A 22,343-nucleotide genomic window follows, 5' to 3' on the forward strand; every position below is an offset into this window, starting at 1 on the left:
CATTGTGGGAGAGGATATGGAAAAACGGAACAAAACCTGACATACTATTGGTGAGAAAGTCACTCTCTTCACTTGTAGAAAACAGTACAGAAGGTTTTTAAAATAGTGAAAACAGCACTACCATATGATCCAGAAATCCTATTGAGGCTTGTATCCAATGCAAACTGTATGCCTGGAGATAGCTATAGTCTTGTGTTCTTTGCAGCATTACTCATATAAAAAAGTATGTAAATAACCATTATAGTCTACTCATAGAAGAATGAATGAGTAAAGAAGTTGTGGTACATACATGAAATGTAGTATATTTGATCACAGAAAGAAGAAAATTATGCTATTTAGGACATCAAGATTCAGCTTTAAGGAGTAAGATGGTGAAATTTATTCTGGGGTGGGGAGCCTATTCTGACTTCGCTTTCCTTCTACTGCTTTCAGATACTGTGGCCAATAATGTTTATGTTTTATGTGAGTTTTCTGCCAGCCAGGTGAGTAGCACATTTTCATGAATCTTATGTGTCTTAATCTCTTAGTACATAGTTGTACTTATGTTTCAAATATCATTTGCCAAAATGACCATAGGTTAACAAATTTCCATTTATGATTTAATTTTCAATAATTGCATTATCTGTGTCATACAAAGGAGGGAATGACATGGACATATCAAAGTAGATGGTGTATTCAGTGCTGCTGGCTAAAATGTCTGTGCATATATTTATTTATTATCTAAAAAGTTTTATTAAAATCAGTTCCCTGTCACTGTGCACACATTGGTAGAGAGCTCATGGGCATCAGAGTCTGAGGAGTATGTGGTCTCTGCTGGAGCTTTGGAGAGACGAGAATCTGAATACTAGAGATCCAATTTCATGCCTAATTATGCTTCACTGTTTTGCAGACACACCTGAATGTGACTATTTCCAAATCAGCCTACAAAGATCCCAATAACTTAGCATTCCAGAAGATTAAAATCTTTGGGACCAAGGCACTGAGCAACATCACAGTGAAACAGAATGGTGTCCTAGCTCCGATGTCTCCTAACATCACTTATGATCCTAACCTGAGGGTAAGAGTATTAAGCTGAAATGTTTTTTTTTTTTTCAAGAGATCTTCACAGTGTCATGGTCTGCCAGGTTCAAGGGTTCAAGAAAGATCAGGACCATGTATGAAACCAATCAGAGGAGGTCAAATGCTGGGCAGGATGTGAAACTGAGGTGCTAATCCAAGCCAGAACCAATTGAGGTGCTACTGGGGAACAGAGGAAAAGTCAAGTGGTCTCCATGCTCACTAACTTCCCTACCCCGAGTGTTCTGCTCTCTTTGCTGTCTTTACTTTCAGAGTAGTTTCTTTTGGGCAGAAGAACAGAGCTAGAAAAATCTCAAAGGGTTATTTAATGAACCTGGAATTCAGGTTTTCTTGATTGTGGGAGAGGTGGGAGCCTGGCAGGAAAGGAAAGTGTAGGATGGTTTAAACTGGGCGATGCTAGTCCTTACAAGGGGATTTTATTGCTTCAGGACGTTAATTTGATAATCCTGGAAAGTGTTATTTAAGGAAAAGTCAAATATTAGACACTTAAAGACACCAAATAATTCATTAATGTGTGAGATTCAATTAAATTATGGTTTACAAAGCCAAGTGTTGTTGGCTTATAATTGTAATCCTAGCTAAATTGGAGGCGAGATCTGAGGATCATGTTTAAAGGTGACTTAGAGAGAAAAGTATTTGATTGAGTCTTTTCTCCAATTTGCAAGAAATATGACTTAAGTGGCAATAGGTCACCTTTGAGTGAAACGGCTAAGAAAGAGCACAAGGTCTTAACTTCAATCTCCAGTACCCCTCCCCCCATCTCTCTCTCTCTCTCTCACACACACACACACAGATGATTTCCAGTTATAACCAGTAAGGCTTACAATAGTACAAAGGCTGTATGTTAGAAATGGAAAGAAATGAAATGATGTTTCCAATTCCATGCTTGTGCAGTGGACTCATCTAAGAGTCAAAAATGTGTGCAAGATTCCAGAGAAAAATGTGAACGTGAAAGGAAAAAGAACCAATGCATTAGGGTTCTTATTGCTTTGATCACTCTGCAAAACAGAGGGTTAACCTAGATCTGGGGAGTGGTGGAAATGAAGAATGGATCAATTTAGAAAGAATAACAGAGACTTTCTGAAATTAAAAAAAAAGAATATAGAGAGGCCAAGGAGGAAAGACACAAATGGAAGAGTGTAACAGGTTTTATTCCACTGTTTTGTTTCCACAAAGGAAATTACAAGATCATTGAACACAGTCACTCTGTGTACATACACTTCTTTTTCTATAAAGAGTATGTCCTGCTGGGCTGTGGCTCATGACTATAATCCTAGTTACTAAGGAGGCTGAGATCTGAGGAACATGGTTCAAAGCCAGCCTGGGCAGGAAAGTTTGTGAGACTCTTATCTCCAAGAAAGCACCAGAAAACCAGAAGTGGCACTGTGGCTCAAGTGGTAGAGTGCTAGCCTTGAGCTAAAGAGCTGAGGGACAGCACCCAGGCCCAGAGTTCAAGCCCCATAAACAACCAAAAAAAAAGAGTATGTTATTTGCATTGTTGAGATTCTGTCTCATTTTAAAGATTCAGATTCTGGAAGTCCTGTGTCCTGTGGGCATATTTCAATGTGACTTCTGCATTCCCACAGGTCGCTGTGATCACAGGAATCTATCTGGTCCTGGGAGAAGCATACACAGTACAGTGGGACATCAGCACAAGAGATGAGGAGAAAATAGACTGTTATCCTGATGAGCATGGAGCTACTGAGGCCAATTGCATAGCCCGAGGCTGTGCCTGGGAGGTAACTTCCCTGAAGATGTGAACCTTTCCTAACAGCTCTGCACCTCACCTATAATGCACGAGGAGATGCCAGGACCTAATCATCCACTTAGAATCCATGCAAAGAAAGGACTACCAAAGATACCTCAACCAGATGTGAAGACAGGCGGAAAAAAGAGTGGGGCATTTTACATAAATGTTTTCTTGATATAGAAATTTAAATTCTTGGTACTATCAAAAGGAAACAAGGTCTAGGAATGATGGGATGGCCCTTTCTAGCCCTTGCTACTTGATACCTCTAGGCCCACATGCTGATGCACACTCTTGACTTTCCTTCTCAGGCATCCAGTATCCCTGGGGTCCCACACTGCTACTTTGTGAACGATCTGTATTCAGTCAGCAATGTGCAGTATAACTCCCATGGAGCCACAGCTGACATCTCCTTGAAGTCTTCTCCTTATGTCACTGCCTTCCCCTCCACACCTGTGAGCCCCCTGCGCCTGCTGGTGACCTACCACAAGAATGAAATGCTGCAGTTCAAGGTAAGCACAAGACTAGTATTAGGTGCTAGTAGTTCAGTATTACAGAACTCCAATATATGTTTACTCATTATGAAGTTCCTATTTTCAATATCTACATCATTATGTTAATCTAAAAGGTGTTGAGAAATCCTTGGTAGAACAATGAAGAGTTTCTTAATGTGGGTCTTGACAAGATATGCCTAGTCTATGGAAATAGTTGTGATAACAAGGTATGGAAAGTTAAGGGAAGATAGTACCAAGTTGATGGGTTGAAGGATTGAGCTTGTACTGGGCTCAAGATTTGGGGAGGGTAAGGGGAAGCCCAGAAATGGTGGGACAGTGAACACATGCAGCAGTGATACTCACTGGACACTATGTAGAAAATGAACTATGCAACCTGGGAGGCGACGGGAGGGAAAATCTGAGAGAAAATGAGAGAAGAGCTGACACTGTTCAAAAAGAAATAGACTCTTTACCTGACTTATGCAACTGTAAGCCCTCCGAATATCACCTTTACAATAACAATTAAAATATTCTTATAGTTAAAAAAAGAGGCAGAGATAGTTGATGAATACGAGAGAGAGCAGGCCTGAGTGGCTGACGCTATGTAGGAGATGTAGAGAAGATATTGTCAAGATAAGGACATGTGTCTATCATGGTACCTGTGTGCATAATGCTTAAATTACCTGAAATGAGGCAACTGAAATGGTTTTTGCTTGGACAATGTTAGAAAATGAATGTTAGAAAATTGAATTGTTAAGTATCTGAAATATCTACCAATGTGCAGCAGTTTATTTTGCTACTGTTACTAAATTACATCTAAGAACAAGGGGTAGACTAGCATCTTACAATGATTTCTCAATTAAAACAGGCCATGGAGTTGTTCTTTAATTCTGGTGTGTTTGGCTAACACAGATGCTAACAGATACTAAGTATAATCTAAATCATATCTTGTAATATTGTTAACTATACCCATTTTGTGTCTGATAAAACAATAGAATGTATATAGTCTACTTCTATTCTCACCTAAATCCATTAATTTTGGTGTAGATTTTTGATCCCAACAACAAGCGATATGAAGTCCCAGTCCCTCTGAACATCCCCAGCACTCCATCCAGCTCTTCTGAGGCCCGACTCTATGACGTCCTCATTAAGGAGAATCCATTTGGGATTGAAATTCGCCGCAAGAGTACAGGCACTGTCATGTAAGTGGCCCTGGTTGGATTGGCGGCTGCAGGTTACATGAACATCTCTACCAGGGCCTCTGTGGTTGGAGATGCTCTGTCTGAGAGATTATCACTGTGCATTCCAGACCTGAGACTATCAAGGTTCTGCTAAGGTCTGTTCTTGTAGGCAATCTTTACTCCATGAGACAACTACTGAGTCAGTTACTTGTACCTGGAAACCTCTTCAATAATTGTTTATTGGATGTCTTCTGTGTGTAGTGTGTTTAAGGTACTGTGGTTATTATACACATGAGGTATATGTGTTGATGAAAGTAAAGGAGTTTACATTATAATTTGGATGTTGAAAGAAAGAAAAAACTTGTAGGGTTAGCAGAAGTGTGGGGTAATCCAGATTTGGTGGGTATCACTCACTGCTTTGTTACTATGGTCTCAATAATTCTCAATCATAAGGCCTGCCACTTGCTCTGAATATGCATCCTCATTCATACTAAATTTTATATTATTGAAAGATTTGGAACAACGAAACTATTCACAATTCAGACCAAATTCAGAGAAAGAAATCAAAACCTGTCTTGGCTTTTGTCATACTGATATCATGAGCTCCAGCAAATAGCACACAAAATCCAGAAAGGATGCACATGTAGGTAATCTTCCCTCACACCCAGATGGAATTTTCTGGAGGAATCTTTATTCCTATGTCTCAAGTTACATGAGGATGAGAGAACTTAAGAGAGAGGAGATGGGTAGAGATAAGAGGACACCAACTTGAAGCTCAGGGGGAAAGGAGAGAACCTTTGTGGTAGAACAGCAAGTACCTAGGCCATGACAGGAAGGATCTTCACATACCCAGGGATACCAGCTGTTCCCCTGTGGTGTGTGAGGAGAAGGTGGGGGACAGCGGGGGTGTGAGGTGGATTTGGAGGAGGCAGAGCTGTGAAGGCGTCATGAGGTGTTTCTGCGACACACTAATGAGACAGTAAATACAGGGACGTGAAGATGTGTGGTGTGTGTGAAACCTTCCGTGTAGACGTGTGCAGGCAGTGCGCCATCAGGAGCAAGAGCGGGAGGCAGGGTGTGTTGCTGTGTCAGTGGTGGAGGACGATGGGATGTGACTGGCATTGGACTGGATAGGAGGCAGTGATAGAGGAAGCAGGAAGAATGAGCAGTGACCACTGAGCTGTTAGCAAGAGCCTCCATGCTTGTTTTGTCTAAATGGACTTTGTGCTGTTTTGGACGTGAGTGTGTTCTGTGAGGTGGGGGAGAGCACAGGTTCAGCTGTGCTGGAAGAGCAGCTGCCGGAAGGAAGTCCAGGGGAGCTCACTTCCTTGTCCACCTTGACCTTTGCCTTGCAGCTGGGACTCTCAGGTCCTGGGCTTCACCTTCAATGACATGTTCATCCGCATCTCCACCCGCCTCCCCTCCCAGTACATCTATGGCTTTGGGGAAACGGAGCACACGGCCTATAGGAGAGACCTGAACTGGCACACGTGGGGCATGTTCTCCAGAGACGAGCCCCCGGGGGTAAGGACAGAGCATTTGCAGAGTCTACACTCACTTTTCTGCACCCACACTGCATGCCTGTGAAGCCCTGTGGGTGCCTCTGTGCCTCCTCTTCCCTGACTGCAGTGAATCATCCCCTTCTGCTTCTGTCCTGGGGACCATTCCTCCAGCTCCTTTGCTCTCATGTGTTGACGTTAGTTGCAGGAGAATGTAGGCCCGTGAGTTTTTGTTGACGTTCCTTCTCATATGCAATGCCTTCTCACTCTACCCACTTCTCCCATGACTCTCAGTACAAGAAGAATTCCTATGGCGTCCACCCGTACTACATGGGCCTGGAGGAGGACGGAAGTGCCCACGGAGTGCTCCTGCTCAACAGCAACGCCATGGGTAGGTGGATGCTTGTGCGCCCTCTGTGTTTGTATTAATTATTCTTGAGCTACATTAGATGTCTGTGACCATGCTGCTCATATAGGAATGTTATTGGAGCAGTGTTTTCTTCTCTTTCTTCTGTTTATTTTACTCTATACAAATGTGATTAAAAGATTAGCACAAGTATAATAGTTTTACCTCTTAAGGGATAGGAAAACCAAGCTGGGTTCTATTACTTGTGGGTGATAAAACTTACTTGAGCCATCAACATGTGAAGAAAAGTTGTCTAGAAAATGATTGGACAATACAGAGACTAAAATAGCAGTTTGTCAGTGGAAGTTTCCCAAGTTTAACAATTTGCAATATTTAAATATGGTCTTATTCTTTGAGAAAACTGGGTCAAGTCTTCATGGACACCATCATTCAAGTTTTGTGAGTTTTAAGCTATTGTTTCAGCCTCTTTCTTTCTTTGTTTCTTTCTTCCTCTCTCTTTCTTTCTCCTCCCTCCCTCCCTCCCTCCCTCCCTCCTTCCCTCCCTCCCTCCCTTCTTTCTTTCTTTCTTTCTTTCTTTCTTTCTTTCTTTCTTTCTTTCTTTCTTTCTTTCTTTCTTTCTTTCTTTCTTTCTTTCTTTCTTTCTTTCTTTCTTTCCTTCCTTCCTTCCTTCTTTCTTTCTTTCTTTCTTTCTTTCTTTCTTTCTTTCTTTCTTTCTTTCTCTCCCTCTGGTCCTTCTTTCCTTCCTTTCTTCCTTCATTGCTTCATTTGTTCCTTCCTTCATTTGTTCCTTCCTTCTTTCCTTCTTTCCTTTCTCCCTCCTTCCCTCCCTCCTTCTTTCTTTCTTTCTTTCTTTTTTCTGTCCTTCCTTCCTTTCTTCCTCTTTCTTCCTTCCTCTCTTTCTTCCTTCCTCTCTTTCTTTCTTTCTTTCTTTCTTTCTTTCTTTCTTTCTTTCTTTCTTTCTTTCTTTCTTTCTTTCTTTCTTTCTTTCTTCCTTCCTTCCTTCCTTCCTTCCTTCCTTTCTTCCTTTCTTCCTTTCTTCCTTGCAAGCACTTTGCCACTGAGTTACATGCTAGCCCATTAAGCTATTATTTTAGTAACCAACAATGAGAATTTCATGGAGCAGATTTATAAAACATGATAAGATACTAAAGCAAATCAAAGTGTTCATGGATTAGACCCTTTCCCTTAATTTCTTCCAGTCCATGTGAGTTGAGTAGAGAAAATCATGTCTTAATAGCGTTCAATGGAGGAGAGAAGGCACAGTGCTCAGGGCTGCATTCTTCCCATGCTGAATCTTCGCAGGCAGCTCAGTTCACCTTTCCCTCTATTTTCAGATGTGACTTTCCAGCCCATGCCGGCCCTGACATACCGCACCACAGGGGGAGTGCTGGACTTTTATGTGTTCTTGGGGCCAACTCCAGAGCTTGTCACTCAGCAGTACACTGAGGTAGGTGTGAATTCCCTTGTCTGTCAAGTGCTTATGCAGCAATACTGGGATCCGAATCCCACATTCATCTCTATACCTCTCATGTGAAATGAGAATTATTGGACATTTTAAAAGACAGGTGTATTATAAAATAAAAGAAAACACATAAATTCCAATATTCATTAAATTGGTAGCTTAACCATCATGGTAGGGAAGTAGAATCAGTCAAGGTAGGGATGGTGGAAGTGATTGTAGAGGTAATGGTGGTGATGTTGCTAGTGCTGATGCTGATGGTGATCATGATGGTGGTGATTGTGGTGATGGTGGAAGTGATCATTATGGTGTTAATGGTGTGTGGGTGGTGATGATGATATTGATTACTAATTGTGTTGGGGGATGTCATGGTGGTGGAACTGATTGTGGGTGTGGTGATCATGAAGGTGGTGATTAAGATGGCATCGATATTGGTGATGATGTATTCTATAGCAATAGTTTTGAGAATGTTGATGGTTATGTGTCTGTTTTCTTAATGATGGTTGTGAGAGTTAAGGTGATGGCATAGTTGTTGCCTGTTAAGTTGTGGTAGTGACAGAGTTGGTCATAGTGGAAATAACAGTTGCTGAGTTAGAAGTAAAGCAGTACTATGGATCCTGGTTATGGCAGAAATACATTTGTACTATTACTGCATTTGTTAATCCATGTCAGAGCACTTTGGGAATAGTAATGCATTTAGACCTCATTAAACACTGTGAGACAGACACTAAGATTATCTCCAATTTACAGGGGAAAACACAAAGAGATTCCTGAAGTGCCCAAGGGCACACAGCCGCTAAGTTGTGGAGTGTGTGTGTGTGTGTGTGTGTGTGTGTGTGTGTGTGTGTGTGTGTGTGTGTGTGTGTGTGTGAGAGAGAGATCCTAAATTCTCAGCTTCTCACTGGTAAGTGAGACTACATCTAAGAATGAAGAGAAAAAAGGTATTTCCCCAGAATTCCTAAAGAATGAACTCGAGTCTAATAGGAGGGTTTCCACAAGATGATCTGTTAGTTCTTCATCTGGTATCTCCATTTGTGGCTGGAATTCATTGGATTTCTGGCTTGGAACATTGGGACAAAATTTTTCTTACTTTATAGATAACTTAAGTGTGGCTTCTTGTTTAAATGACTAGCATTTGCCTTTATTTAATGCCTATTTCCTAGGTCATTGGCCGGCCTGTCATGGTGCCTTACTGGTCCCTGGGGTTCCAGCTGTGTCGCTATGGATATGAGAATGATGCTGAGATCTCCAGCTTGTATGATGAGATGGTGGCCGCACAGATCCCTTATGTATGTATAGGCCATGGTGTACACCATACTCTGTATTCTCATAGGGAACACTGCTGTTTCTGAATCTCAATGTGGTTGTTGGAGGTTTATGAGGTTCTATAGGCATACAAAGTGTTTTTTCAAATGATATTATTATCACAGAGATCCAGATGGGGTGATGCCTCCTCCAAACGCTGGGAGATCAAAGATTCACTGTGAGAAGAATGAGCTGGTTATAAGGATTGTGATGCTGTATAGTACATCCCAATGTTCAAGTTACATAACTTGAAGACATTTAGTGAATAAAGCCATGTTCCCATGAAAATAAAACAGTTCTTCCATTAGATTTTTTGCTTTTTTGGAGTAACATGACCCAAGATTCTCTTAGCCCATTATCGGTATGGGTCGGTCCCCAGGTCAGTTTCTGTAGGTACTGTGTGGTCTGATCTGCCACCACAGGAACTTTAATTGTTTGCTTCATTCCAGTTTTTATTCAACTGTCTTTAATAGTAACCAAACAGTACACAGCCATCCTATACATATCCTCTGTAACTAGGAAACTGTGTCTGATTACTACATGTGTTAGTACTATAAGTGTTTGTGTTTCCTTGCTTTGTAGTAGCCTTTGTATCTACTATACCTGGGGAGGGGACAGTTTTTTTCTCTTAACATGAACCATTGAATCCAAGGGTGGCTTTGTGGTGGAGGTATGGAGACTTACTCCTTATTTTAGCAGTTTACAAAGCACTTTCTCACCCAGTGTTTATATTGATCTTCCTAATACTCCACCCTCTAAGCCTTATCTTCCAATTTTTTTTCCTGACTTAGATATTTTTCTTTATATTTTATGAGTGAAAAGTTGAACGAATATATATTCACCAGTATCTATAACTGAGAAATGACAGAGCTGGGAGCTGAGTCAGAAGGAAGCATGGGTGGTGGAGAGTCGTTCTCCTTGGAACCTGGCCTTGAGGCCCCAGCTATCACTCAGTCCCCTGTGTCCTCCCCCAGGACGTGCAGTACTCGGACATCGACTACATGGAGCGGCAGCTGGACTTCACCCTCAGCCCCAAGTTCTCTGGGTTGCCTGCCCTGATCGATCGCATGAAGGCCGCTGGCATGCGGGTCATCCTCATTCTGGTCAGAGCTTGTGGGAATCTGTGGCCTCTGGGAGGATGAAGGGCAATGGGTGGGGAAGGCCCGCACTGTGTTTCCTTCCATGGCACACAAGGAAAGGTGGAAGTTGGATGGAAAAGGCATTTAGCAGCATCTCAGACACTTTAAAGTTCAAGTATAACGTAAGGAAGATGTTTGTGGAAGAGCTGTGTTGTGTCCCTGGCCATTCTCTGCATGTGTCTTTCTGTCTGATTGGTGCTTTGGTTTCAGGACCCAGCCATTTCTGGCAATGAGACAGAGCCCTATCCTGCCTTCACTCGTGGTGTGGAGGATGATGTCTTCATCAAGTTTCCCAATGATGGAGGAATTGTCTGGGGCAAGGTACAGTGGTAAACCACTCATCCTTAACTTGGGGTGGTTACACAGTTGATACATTTGTTCATGTCCATTTTTGTCTTTTCTCATTTGGAGTCTGAATGTCAATAATTTCCATGTTTCAATCAAATTTTATGCATATATTTAAGGGCTTTGTGGGATTCGCCCTATATAATAAACCATGTATATTTCTCTAAGGAACATAGTTAATGATTTCATAGGTATGTGTGAGAAAATACTACTGTTGATATTGAACATTTTTTCTGCTTAGGTCTGGCCTGATTTTCCTAACATTGTGGTTAACAGCTCTCTGGACTGGGACAGTCAAGTGGAGGTAAGGATTTTATTTTGTTTGTTTTGTATATATATATCTATATATTTTGATTGTGGGGATTGAACTCAGGGACTAGACACTGTTCCTGAGCTCTTTTTCTCAAGCTAGCACTCCAGCACTTTGAGACATAGCCCTACTTCGTGTGGTTAATTGGAGAGAAAAGCCTCATGGGTACTTTTCTGCCTGGGCTGGCCTCAAAACATGATTCTCAGATCTCAGCCTCCTGAGTAGCTAGGATTACAGGTGTGAGCCACTGTGTGTGTGTGTGTGTGTGTGTGTGTGTGTGTGTGTGTGTGTGTGTGTGTGTTTGTGTGTGTGTGTGTGAGAATTTTGAGTGGTCATGGTTACAAAGAAGGGACAGCCATGGCTAAAATTCCTGGCACGGCATGGTAGGAAAAACACCTTGTAAGTCTGTCTCTGTGCAGTAATGCTTTGCTTGCTTGCAGTTGAGATATGAGTATTCTTGTCCTTGGGATAAGGCTCAGGGGACTTCAATGACTTGTCCACTGTGTCAGCAGTATAACAGTGATTTTAGATCCAAGGCTGGCAGATTTCAAAGGCCATTGATTTTGCACTGCATGATACCTTCAAGAAGCCTTTTCTTTTCTCTTATTAAGTACAGCTCTTGTGGTTGCCTTGGAAACAATTTTAAAAGATGTGTCTAACCTGGTTTAGTTATTGTTTTTTTTTAAATCTATACTTATTAAATTTTGGACAGATATTTTCATCTTCATAATTATAAATTCTGCCTCCTACTTTCAATTAGTCTTATGTCTTATATTAAAAAATTTGTGCCCGGCACTGGTGGCTCATGCCTGTAATCCTAGCTACTCAGGAAGCTGAGATCTCAGGATTGTGGTTCAAAGCCAGCCCAGACAGAAAAGTGTGTGAGACTTTTATCTCCAATAAAAACCACCAGAAAACTGGAATTGGCTCTGTGGGTCAACTTGAGCTGAAGAGCTGAGGGACAGCACCCAGGCCCAGAGTTCAAGTTGACAAAAAAAAAAGAAAAAGAAAAAAGAAAAATGCCTTTCACGGATCCAGGTAGCCCAAGATTTTAGAACTCATTTTCCCTCCTATACAACTAAGGTTGGTTGCATGAAAAAAATATGTCATTCCTGGAGGGCCAGAATATCTTAGGCCTCATCATTTGGCTCAGAAGAGGACACAATAAACTAACAGCAGTCTGTTCTGATTTGCTATCAAATATTCTATTGGGAATTCTTCTGGAGAGCATGTACCTTGCCTTACTCTTTTGCCTTCTTCAACAATTGTTCTGTCTAGACAGGATTTCTATTAGAGAATGTGTTGTTTTTGTTACCTTGAGAGCAAAGCTGGGAAATGAAACAAAGGCCTATTTCCCAGGATACCTGCCATGGTTTGAAGTATTGAAGAAGCTGCCTTCTGGACAGCCAGGGGGCATAAGCTGGTTTTGTTTGTCTAAGAACTGTGATTTTCCCAGACCACGTGTTCTCTCTGAGATAGTATCAGCCCTCACCACAAGTATCCTGTAGCTTGCTGGTGCTTCACAAATGATTCTTCGCACAGTGATTCACAGAGAAGAGTATTCACAAGGACCATCATATTCTATAGGAAGAACCATGGAGGAGGAGAAAGAGTTTTGTACATTTGCTCTTGTGTAATGGCATGAATACTACCTGGACATTTGATGGTTATTATTAGCAATATGATTTTGAGTATATAATTAATGTTTATTCTCATTTAATGATTAGTTGTCAGGTTCTAAGCTTAGCCTAGAAGGGAGATGAAGATTAAAGCATAAGAATATATGCCAATTGCTGATAGCCAATTCCGGAGTTAGAGATTTGAGAACCGATGTTCAGATCCAGCTGTAGCAGACAAATCCAACAGACTTTAATAATCTTCAGTCATCTAGCAAATAACTGGAAAAGGAGACATGGCTCTAGTCATGAGTAACAATGCTGAGCAAGAGCTCAAGGCTCTGAGTTTAAGTACAATAAGTACACCTACCCACCCACTCACCCACATCCACACCCACACACACACAATACAAGTAAATAATTATTCCCAAAAATCTTTCTGTATAGTGAAGAGGTGAGCCTTTAGATCACTTTGATGTTAAGATGTAAACACTGCTTTTACTATTTGAGGGAAGATGAGGAGAAGAGAAGCTTTCCGTTTCCTCCTTAGATACAACTGGAATTTTTGAAGTGTTTTGAAATGTAGACCCATGGAGTCCATAGATAAAAATGTGGTGTGAACTAGACCATTATTGAGCCTCTAGCTGTGCAGTGCTAACGTCAGCCAGATGACAGAGGTTTGTTGTACCGTGGATCCGATTTCTGGCGCTGGAAGGTGCAATCTCTCTCCTGCTTCATCTTTGTCTATGTGAAGTACTTAGGAAGTGGCAGGACAATTAAGGGTCAATTTTTAAGTTCTAGAAGGTGTGAGTTCAGTGCATAGGTTTTACCATTAAAATTTAAGCATAGGAAAGAAAAGACTCTTCCTCAGCATTGTACAAGTATTTGCATGGGTTAAGGTACCTAGTATTCTCCTGTTTATTGTCTGGTGTACTGGTCTGGTACAAATGAATTGTGTTTTGTTTTCATAGCAATACAGAGCTTACGTGGCCTTCCCAGACTTTTTCCGGAACTCAACTGTCCTGTGGTGGAAGAGGGAAATGGAAGAGCTCTACACCAATCCACAGAGTCCAGAGAAGAGCTTGAAGTTTGATGGCATGTGGATTGTGAGTGCAGGGTGCTTGTCTGGGTACATATGGTTAGCTGTTGTGTGAACCTTAACTTGTGGTAGCATAGAGGTCACTATAGGCAAGATGACTTTAGTAAAGAAGCTTAAATACTCTTCCATTAAAGCATTGGGTATCTCAGACCATACATTTTCCCACCAGCAGTGTGCCTGGTCATATCTCCATACTTTGTGCCAGGCCTGAGATCTGTGCTGTGCAATCTGTTGGGTGGTCATTAGTCGTTGCTTAGAACTTTGCTTGGCCTTCGGGAGAATGTTTTATAACTTTCCACACAGCCATCCTATGGGGTTCACTTGCTATTTCCTGCTAAGTGTCACCTTGGTGGTGATCCTCCCTGGGTGGCATCCACAGGAAGCACAGAGTGGTGAATAATTTATCCATTGCTCTGTTTATCATTGAATTGATACAATGTTATTGTCTTTACCATACACCGTATGTGTGTGTGACATTTCTAGGATATGAATGAACCTTCGAGCTTCGTGAACGGGGCAGTTGCTCCTGGCTGCAGGGATACAGCACTGAACCGCCCTCCGTACATGCCACGTAAGGACCGAGGGCCTCCTTAATCTACCAAGAGGCTAGAAGGAAGATAACTGCCAGAACTCAGCAGCCCTGACCACTGAAGGCTGGTCTTCATGGTGCTGGGGCTTACTCAGGGCCAGAGACACTAGCACACCAAGTATTTTAGGAAATGTGCAGTTTAGGAGAGAATTTTTGAAATTTGGCCTGAGGTCCTTTAGTAGTTTAATATTACCAAATGATTTTCACAGCTCGATTTCTTAATTCTTCAGGTTTATGATAAATTATTGTCAGGAATGTCATTTAATCCCAATCAGAATAATGAAGCTCAATGACTGGAATATATATATATATATCTATATATATATATATATATATATATATATATATATATATATATGCTGCTTGGGCTCAACGGCATCAAAAGTCCTTTGTTTGATCAGTTATGGGGCTTGAACTCAGGGCCTGGGTGCTGTCGCTGAACTTTTTTTGCTCAGGGCTAGCACTCTCCCACTTTGAGCCATGATGCCAATTCTGGTTTTCTGGTGCTTAACTGGAGATAAGGATCTCACAGACTTTCCTGCCCAGGCTGGCTTTGATTACTGACCCTCAGATTTCAGCCTCCTGAGTAGCTGGGATTACAGTCATGAGCCACCAGAGCCCAGCACAAGTCCTTTTTGTTCTTTTTTAAAGTGATGTGACCTTCCATCGATTTTGTTTTATTTCCAAATATCATCTAGATCTGAAAGACACGGACAACTCTTTATACTTTGTACAATTATTGTAAGAATTAAATGAGATAATTGATGTATGAGAGGCTTAGATCAGGGTCTGCCTGAAATCTGTGGGTCGTTTCTGACATCTGTGCTTTCTCCAGTTGTGTTGATGAGGAAAGCATGTGCAGGCACTAATGCAGCTCAGGCACGTGCACTGCTCTTATGAGCCAGGTGAGACAGTGCAGCCCATTCAGAGATGAAGCCTAAGATCCAGCGTTCAATCCTTTATAGAGAGGCCAGGGACCCCGCCTATCAGGGCTGTTTTTGCACATCCTTCAATTTTCTCTTCAGACGTGGATGGCAGGGACAGAGGCCTGAGCAGCAAGACCCTGTGCATGGAGAGCGAGCAGATCCTCCCAGATGGCTCGCGGGTGCGGCACTATGACGTCCACAGCCTGTATGGCTGGTCCCAGACCAGACCCACCTACGAGTGAGTTGTGTCTTCTCCTCTACCCGACATCACCAGGTGCCTGGCAATGCACTTGGAAGACATCAGTGTAGTCATTTTTGTTTATTCAGTAAGTACTCTGAGGTTCATGTGATTATATTTGGAACAACAAAGTGAAGGCATGGTCCCAACACACATGCATAATGATAACAGAAATTAGATCTTTATTTATGTTATTATTTTTACAGGTAGATATCAATTACTATCATTTCGTTACATGTGAAGGTATCTGATGGGCTGCTCAACTCTCTTCATTATTCCAGTAGTCAATCCTCTCTATTGGTTTTTTTTCTCTCTTGTTGGCTAGTCAATTATTCTTTGTTTGAGATAGTGTAGTCGTACTTTGTGAGCTCAGTGAACAATAAAAGCAATAAAAAATTACCCTAAGGTCAATCTGAAGAGGAAACTGATCTTCTTCTATGCTTTGACTGGTGGAGTGCCTGGCAGTTCCTGGTGGCCAGGGAGGGGGGCCTCTACTGAAGCCTCACATGAGAAAGAATCCTTGACTCCTCCACAAAAACAAACTCACTGACCTGTCAGGCCTGATTGAAGAGTTTCATTACACAGCTAGAAAAGTACATATGTAAGTGTCAGTGGGCAGGTATGTAGAAGACATGGTTCTGACTTCAGAGAGTCATGTATATGTTTTGGGGCTATATTGTATTGCAATCTTTTTTTTTATTATTATAAATGGATGCTCTGGCTATTTAGTTACTAATTGCCTTCTACACCAACAGTCTTTCCTGAGGATCCTGTTGTTAGGTTGTCATTTGAGGGTTCATGTCCTTAGGCTGTGTTTTCTCTTGTTTTTATTTTTATTTTTCAGTCTAAGGGCTTGAACTCAGGGCCTTAGTAACATCCCTCAGCTCTTTTGCTCGAGGCTAGCACTATGAGCCACAGAACCACTTCTAGTTTTCTGGTAGTTAGTGGAGATAAGAGTCTCCTGGACTTTCCTGCCTGGGCTGGCTTTGAATCACAATCCTCAGATCTTAGCCTCCTAGATAGCTCGGACTGCAGGCATGAGCCACCTGGCAGGTTGTGTGTTTTCAAATGGGGAAAGAGGTTCAAACTAGGGAACACATAGTCGTGAACTACTGCCTCTACTGGAACAAGGTGGGCATTGTTAGGAACACTATTTTTTTTTTTTCTTTTTAAATTTGGTACCTTCAGAGCAATGTTTGCCCTTCTCTGTTGAGTTGCTTTTGTTGGAAAGAGAATAAGGATAGAGTTCCTAGGTCAGTAGTGAGGGAAGAGGATGGCAGGTGCTCTAGAACCTTCCTGCACCTGCTCCAGCCTCAGTTCTCCCCCTGCTTCCTCCAACCAGGGCCGTGCAGGAGGTCACAGGGCAGAGAGGCATCGTCATCACCCGCTCCACATTCCCTTCTTCTGGACGCTGGGCAGGACACTGGCTGGGAGACAACACTGCTGCCTGGGACCAGCTGAAGAAATCTATCATTGGTGTGTGGCTTTGCTCCCAGGGCTCTTCCCCTCCCCCAGGGCAGGGCTTAGGAGCCTGGTGAGGGAGGAGGAGGAGGAGGCAGGTCAGGAGAGCCTGGCCTGACTCAGCTGTGCTTCTCCTTGCAGGCATGATGGAGTTCAGCCTCTTTGGCATATCCTATGTAAGTGACCTTGGCTCCTCTTGATTGACAGGGAGATGGCACATCTCTGAGAACTGTGCAAGAGGCTTCTTTTGTTGTGTCTTGTTTCAGACAGGGGCAGACATCTGTGGGTTCTTTCAAGATGCGGAGTATGAGATGTGTGCTCGCTGGATGCAGCTGGGGGCCTTTTACCCCTTCTCCAGGAACCACAACACCATCGGGACCAGGGTAGGACGTCTGCTCTCCTCTCCCTGCTTTGTGGCACATGCGCCTCCAGGTGCAGCTCATGCAGTGTGTATTCTCTGGGGACATCCTCCCAGGAACCATAGTCCTCAGTATTGAAAGGATGATTCCTTCCATTAGAAGAAATCATCTCCCGCATACTCCAAGAGTCCATTATGGGGAGTTTTTTCCTTCTGTAGACAGAGCTTTGGTGAACCTTGAGCTATTAATAATGTCCTCTTAAGAAGTATCATCCCTATTTATCTTTAGTTTAGTTGTGTGTGGTTGATAGGAAATGAATTCCAGCAATGATTTCACTAAGTGCCATTGGTTTCCCACAGCAAGTACAGAACCTTCTTCTCTTTATCCTTTAGAGACAAGACCCTGTGTCCTGGGATGCTGCCTTTGTGGATCTTTCCAGGAGTGTCATAGAGACCAGATACACCCTGCTGCCGTATCTCTACACGTTGATGCACAAGGCCAACACGGAGGGCGTCACTGTGGTGCGGCCTCTCCTCCATGAGTGAGTGTCTAGCGGGAATCCTGCTGAGCACTGGGCAATGCCTGTCATACTGTAGGGAGGTAGTTGCTGCAATCCATTTCTCAAATGGGAAAATGTGATTTCCTTGTTAAGACTTCAAGGCAGAAACCATACTACACTTGGTATTAGAAGACAGTGTGATACTCAGCAATGGTCATGGATGAGAAACTGTTCGTTGAGTGTAGACATTTTGAAACAATATAGGAAAGCATAATTTCTTTCTTTCATATTTGGTCTTGCAAGGACATCCTTACTGTTTATGGCAGCTGGTTATGTGGGTTCAGGCCAAGTGTGCTCAGGTGATGGAAGAGCACATTCCAGGGGAGACGAGAGGGCTGGGAACAGCCTTCCACTGACAATGTGCCATGCTGAGGAACTGTGGAGGTGTTTCCTGGAAGAAAAATGTATCTACAGCATTTCTGAAGTTTGGGGTCTGACCTGTGAATAGTGGAGATTATCTCTTTCTCATTAAAGTCAGTAATGTGTAAAGATAGCAGCTGGATTTCTGACTTGGTATATTCTTGAGTTGTTCTCAGGGCCTTGGGCAGTGCTCTTCCGGGGCTCTGACTGTGACACTTCATTTCCTTTTCCAGGTTTGTGTCTGACCGGGAGACCTGGGCTATTGACAGTCAGTTCCTGCTGGGCGCAGCCTTCCTGGTCAGCCCTGTCCTGGAGCCTGTGAGTGTGGAGACCTGGGATGGGTGGAGGCTCCCAGCTGTGAGGCTGGTGACAAGGGGAGGAGAGGCTGTCCCTTGTGTTGGGTGATCCTGAGACACAATTTCTTATTCTCCCTTCATTTTTTCTCTCTCCTTCTATGCAGTAGTAGTTATCCTTGGGTGAAATTTTAAATTTTGGCCTAATAGTTTGATTTACAGGATGGTCAAGAGCAAACATAACCTCACATAATTGAGGAAGGTGATCAGATTTTCACTAAGTAAAATAAGGAGCACAGTGTCACGTACTGAATGAATGAATTCAGCATGTTCCCATGTCACCATTGAAGCACAGCTCCCAGAACAGCTTGAAGCAATGGGGTTATGTTGCAGCTGCTGGCCAACCCCTCCCTTCTTTCTATGACACGGTGTGTCAGGCAGGAAAAGCTATTTCTTTTCTTCATCTGTGAATGATTAGTATGTTTATTAAAATGCCCCAATGACACCTTGCTCAAGCTTTTTGTATCTGTATAATTTTATTTTTTACTCTAGAACCACTTTAAGTGTTTGCCTCTTTAGAGAGGGGATTGGTAAATCTGTTAGCAATGGCAAGATTTTCCCCTCTACTGTTTGAGAAGAGGGAGGGGAAGGAGGTTTCCCCAACCTTGCTGGTCTCAGGAGACCTGAGGCCCAGGATCCCATTCCATCAGTGCTCTAGAGCCCCTTCTGTATGCAGATTGCTTGATCTGTATGGCACCCAAGCCCACCTTCTATTCGTGTTTAATTTCAGAATGCCAGAAATGTGACAGCGTATTTCCCTAAAGCCCACTGGTATGATTACTACACGGTAAGTTTTGATAAAAGTTTATACAGCCTGGGGAAGGTCGAGTATAGAGGTTTGACCTGAAAGCCCTCAGGTCAAAGGGGGCCAATTCATTTTGGACAAGTCCCTGCAGCCCCAGAGCCTCAAGTGTTTTTACTTCAACTGAGGTTTCAGACTCACTTTAAAGAAGTGTCTAGAAGTGACATGTGAAGCATCTCTCTAAATGTGAAGTGTAAACTTGGTCCTATATTTGCCTGGAATGGCTGGTTTTACACATGCTTTGATTTATATAATGGATGAGGGAAAGCATTAATTTAGGTGTGATTTAAAAATTTCAAACATTTTAATTAGGAGAAACTCATTATGAAAATGAACTATATAAACTATTTAATGACTTACCATGTTAACACAAGACTGTCAGTTGAAGGAAGCTATGGTGGTGGAAGACTAGACTAAATCACACAGAAAGCTCAATGTTAATAAAGCAAGGAAGTCAGTGAAAAACATTTGCATTGGAAACTAAAATGAAGACTAGAGGGTTCGAATTAGTTAATAGGTAAATGGGCCATTAATTAGTATTCATAAGTTATGGGATATCTAGGATATCTGGTCTTTAGGTTAGAGTAGAGATTAGTAAAGAACGGCCCATAGGAAAGCATGTTACACAGAATGTTTTAATGGAATACAGCCATGTACATTTGTATATTTGTCAGTAGCAATTCTTTCTTACCTCTAAGGAACATTTTTTTTAAAGTTGGGCATTTTGTTTATTTAGATACTTGTCAGTGAGTGGAGACTCTTACAGTGGTCACAATTTGATCAGGGGAAGGGATGCTACTGACAAGGATATTTAGCTATGGAGGAGGCTGCTCAAATTTAAGGAAAAAAGGCATGGGTCAGCCTCCCAACAATGACCTGTGTGACCCCAGGCATCTAGTGTTCCAAGAGAAGGTCTCATAGTTCTTTATGGGGAATGTGTTAGGAAGGGAAGGAAAGATTTTCTGACTGCTGAACAGTGCTCTGTGTCTTAGATACTGGTTGTAGAGGTAGTATTGGTTGGTATCTATGAGAGTAGTTCATGTTGCACATGCTGTAATAATCCTAAATGGGACAGGGATTCTTACAAGACATTTAGAAGCCAAACAAGATTTCAATCAACAGCAGGTGAATGGAAGAGTATAGTCCTAGGTGTGTGCCAGCAGGTAATGGACAGGTGTCAAAGACAGAGGGACAGCTGAGATGTCAGGTACCTGCGCTGCTCAGGTTAGGTCTGTCACCTCACTCACCAGCCATCCCTTCCTCCTCCGGCCCACAGGGTGCACAAATCAATGCAAGCAGAGAGTGGAAGGTCCTGCCAGCACCTCTGGACCACATCAATCTTCATGTGCGTGGGGGCCACATCCTGCCCTGGCAGGAGCCTGCACTGAACACCCACCTCAGGTGAGTGGAGGGACCAGGCTCTGCTTTGCATGCTGGTTGCTCACTTATTTTCAGGGAGAGACCTCAATCCCATAGATACCGCTCTCAAGGCCCAAAGCCATATTATTGAACACATGTTCTTTTGTTTGTTTTGTTTTAGTCTTCTTTCGTCTTTGTATCTGAACAATTCCCATGTATTTTAGATGTATTTTTAATGATAGATCTAAAAAGTGACATTGAAGCAAAAATCAGACAGGCACATATGATCAGGGTGCTTCCGAAGTCTGTGTGAATTGTACTTGCCCCAAAACGTATTGATGAAATCATTGCGTAAGGTATATGTCAGCTGTCATCAGGAGTTGATATTCCTGTTTTAAAAGATAAAAAATGACAGATGTAGGCCCATACAATAATTAGCAGGTACTAAGATCAAATGATCTTGTTGTGTGTTTGAATTATGCATTATGAGCATTGTGTTTGGAGATTTTTTTTTTGTTTTTCCTTAACAAAAGCAAAAAAACCCCCAAACTTGCTGTGGATATCTTTAATGTCACCATTTCACAGATGAAAGAAAGGCTTAGTGACTTGCTGCCCCATGCCTTGTATGAAGCTGAACATATCTAAGATTCCTGTCTGTCTGATACCATACATTATAATGTAGACCCTCTGTTACGTGACTTCAGAGATTCTGATAGAATCTGAAAAAATTAGGGTATTTACAAATAGAATCCTACTGTGTATATGATGTCTTTTCTTTATCTACTCATCTGCTGGTGGTCACTTAGGCAGATTCCGTAATTGGTTGTTATGAATAGTTCTTCCCTAACCACGGCTGTGCTGCTGTCTCTACAGTAAGCTGACCTGTGCTTTCAGGTTTGTAACCAGAAATGGTATGGCTCAATCAAATTGGAGGTCTCATTTTTCTTTTTCTTTTTTTCTTTTTTACAAGCATTTTATTAGATTTAGTTTTCTAAATTTATTTTTTAATTTTTTTTTATTGTGAAAATACTATACTGAGGGGTTACAGTTACATGAGCAAGGTAATGAGTATATTTCTTATCAAGCATTGTTGCTTCCTCTTTTGTTTTTCCCCTACTATCCCTTCCCTCCCACCTCCACAACTACACTCTCCCCTGATCTTCTGCCTATATTGTAAAGTTTGTTTTTCAACATGGTGTCTTGTATATCTCATTGATACAATGGGTCAACCTGTATCCCTATTTAAACCTTTTGTTTTTTTCCCTTTCTCTCCCCAAATTAAACATCAAACACAGTGAAAACAGGAGTTATACCGTGGGGGAGGAACATACATTAGAAACAATAGCAAGAAAGGAAAAAAAAACACTTGTGTCTTGGGGTTCATTTCGCTTAACTTCTTGTTATCTGGTCATATGTACATAGCTTTTGACCTTTTCTCCTTGTCCCAGATATATACTAGTTATTGCAAATAAGGGAAACCATGGGACCTATTGTGTTAATATCACTTTTTGTGACTGGATGAACCCCGGTATATATACAACCATCCAATTATGTTCCAATTTCATCTGTAAAGCATGTCTCCAGTTTTCTAGAGACTGCTGCATCCCCATTCTGGTCATTTCAAATTATATACATGTGATTTCTCCTTACTGCAATTTTGATTTCTGTTTAATGTTATTGAATATTATGATTATATTTA

At 42.1% G+C, this 22,343-nt stretch overlaps 1 protein-coding gene across 1 annotated transcript in view; it reads left to right on the forward strand.

The window, feature by feature from the left end:
* Positions 1-22,343, forward strand: part of LOC138809870 (uncharacterized) — a 234,816-nt gene that overhangs the window by 127,459 nt on the left and 85,014 nt on the right. Inside the window, exons 48-69 of the mRNA XM_069996922.1 lie at positions 433-482; positions 890-1,057; positions 2,664-2,816; positions 3,136-3,336; positions 4,366-4,520; positions 5,855-6,023; positions 6,293-6,389; positions 7,700-7,812; positions 8,988-9,113; positions 10,104-10,232; positions 10,479-10,589; positions 10,855-10,917; positions 13,511-13,645; positions 14,122-14,209; positions 15,253-15,391; positions 16,734-16,867; positions 16,994-17,028; positions 17,119-17,235; positions 17,604-17,752; positions 18,364-18,448; positions 19,214-19,270; positions 20,562-20,686. Of these exons, the coding sequence (XP_069853023.1) occupies positions 433-482; positions 890-1,057; positions 2,664-2,816; positions 3,136-3,336; positions 4,366-4,520; positions 5,855-6,023; positions 6,293-6,389; positions 7,700-7,812; positions 8,988-9,113; positions 10,104-10,232; positions 10,479-10,589; positions 10,855-10,917; positions 13,511-13,645; positions 14,122-14,209; positions 15,253-15,391; positions 16,734-16,867; positions 16,994-17,028; positions 17,119-17,235; positions 17,604-17,752; positions 18,364-18,448; positions 19,214-19,270; positions 20,562-20,686 (2,599 nt within the window). The remainder of the gene's footprint in view (positions 1-432; positions 483-889; positions 1,058-2,663; positions 2,817-3,135; positions 3,337-4,365; positions 4,521-5,854; positions 6,024-6,292; positions 6,390-7,699; positions 7,813-8,987; positions 9,114-10,103; positions 10,233-10,478; positions 10,590-10,854; positions 10,918-13,510; positions 13,646-14,121; positions 14,210-15,252; positions 15,392-16,733; positions 16,868-16,993; positions 17,029-17,118; positions 17,236-17,603; positions 17,753-18,363; positions 18,449-19,213; positions 19,271-20,561; positions 20,687-22,343) is intronic.

This window comes from Dipodomys merriami, unplaced genomic scaffold, assembly GCF_024711535.1.
Source record: "Dipodomys merriami isolate MVZ:Mamm:240054 unplaced genomic scaffold, mDipMer1.0.p SCAF_5, whole genome shotgun sequence".
Taxonomy (NCBI): domain Eukaryota; kingdom Metazoa; phylum Chordata; class Mammalia; order Rodentia; family Heteromyidae; genus Dipodomys; species Dipodomys merriami.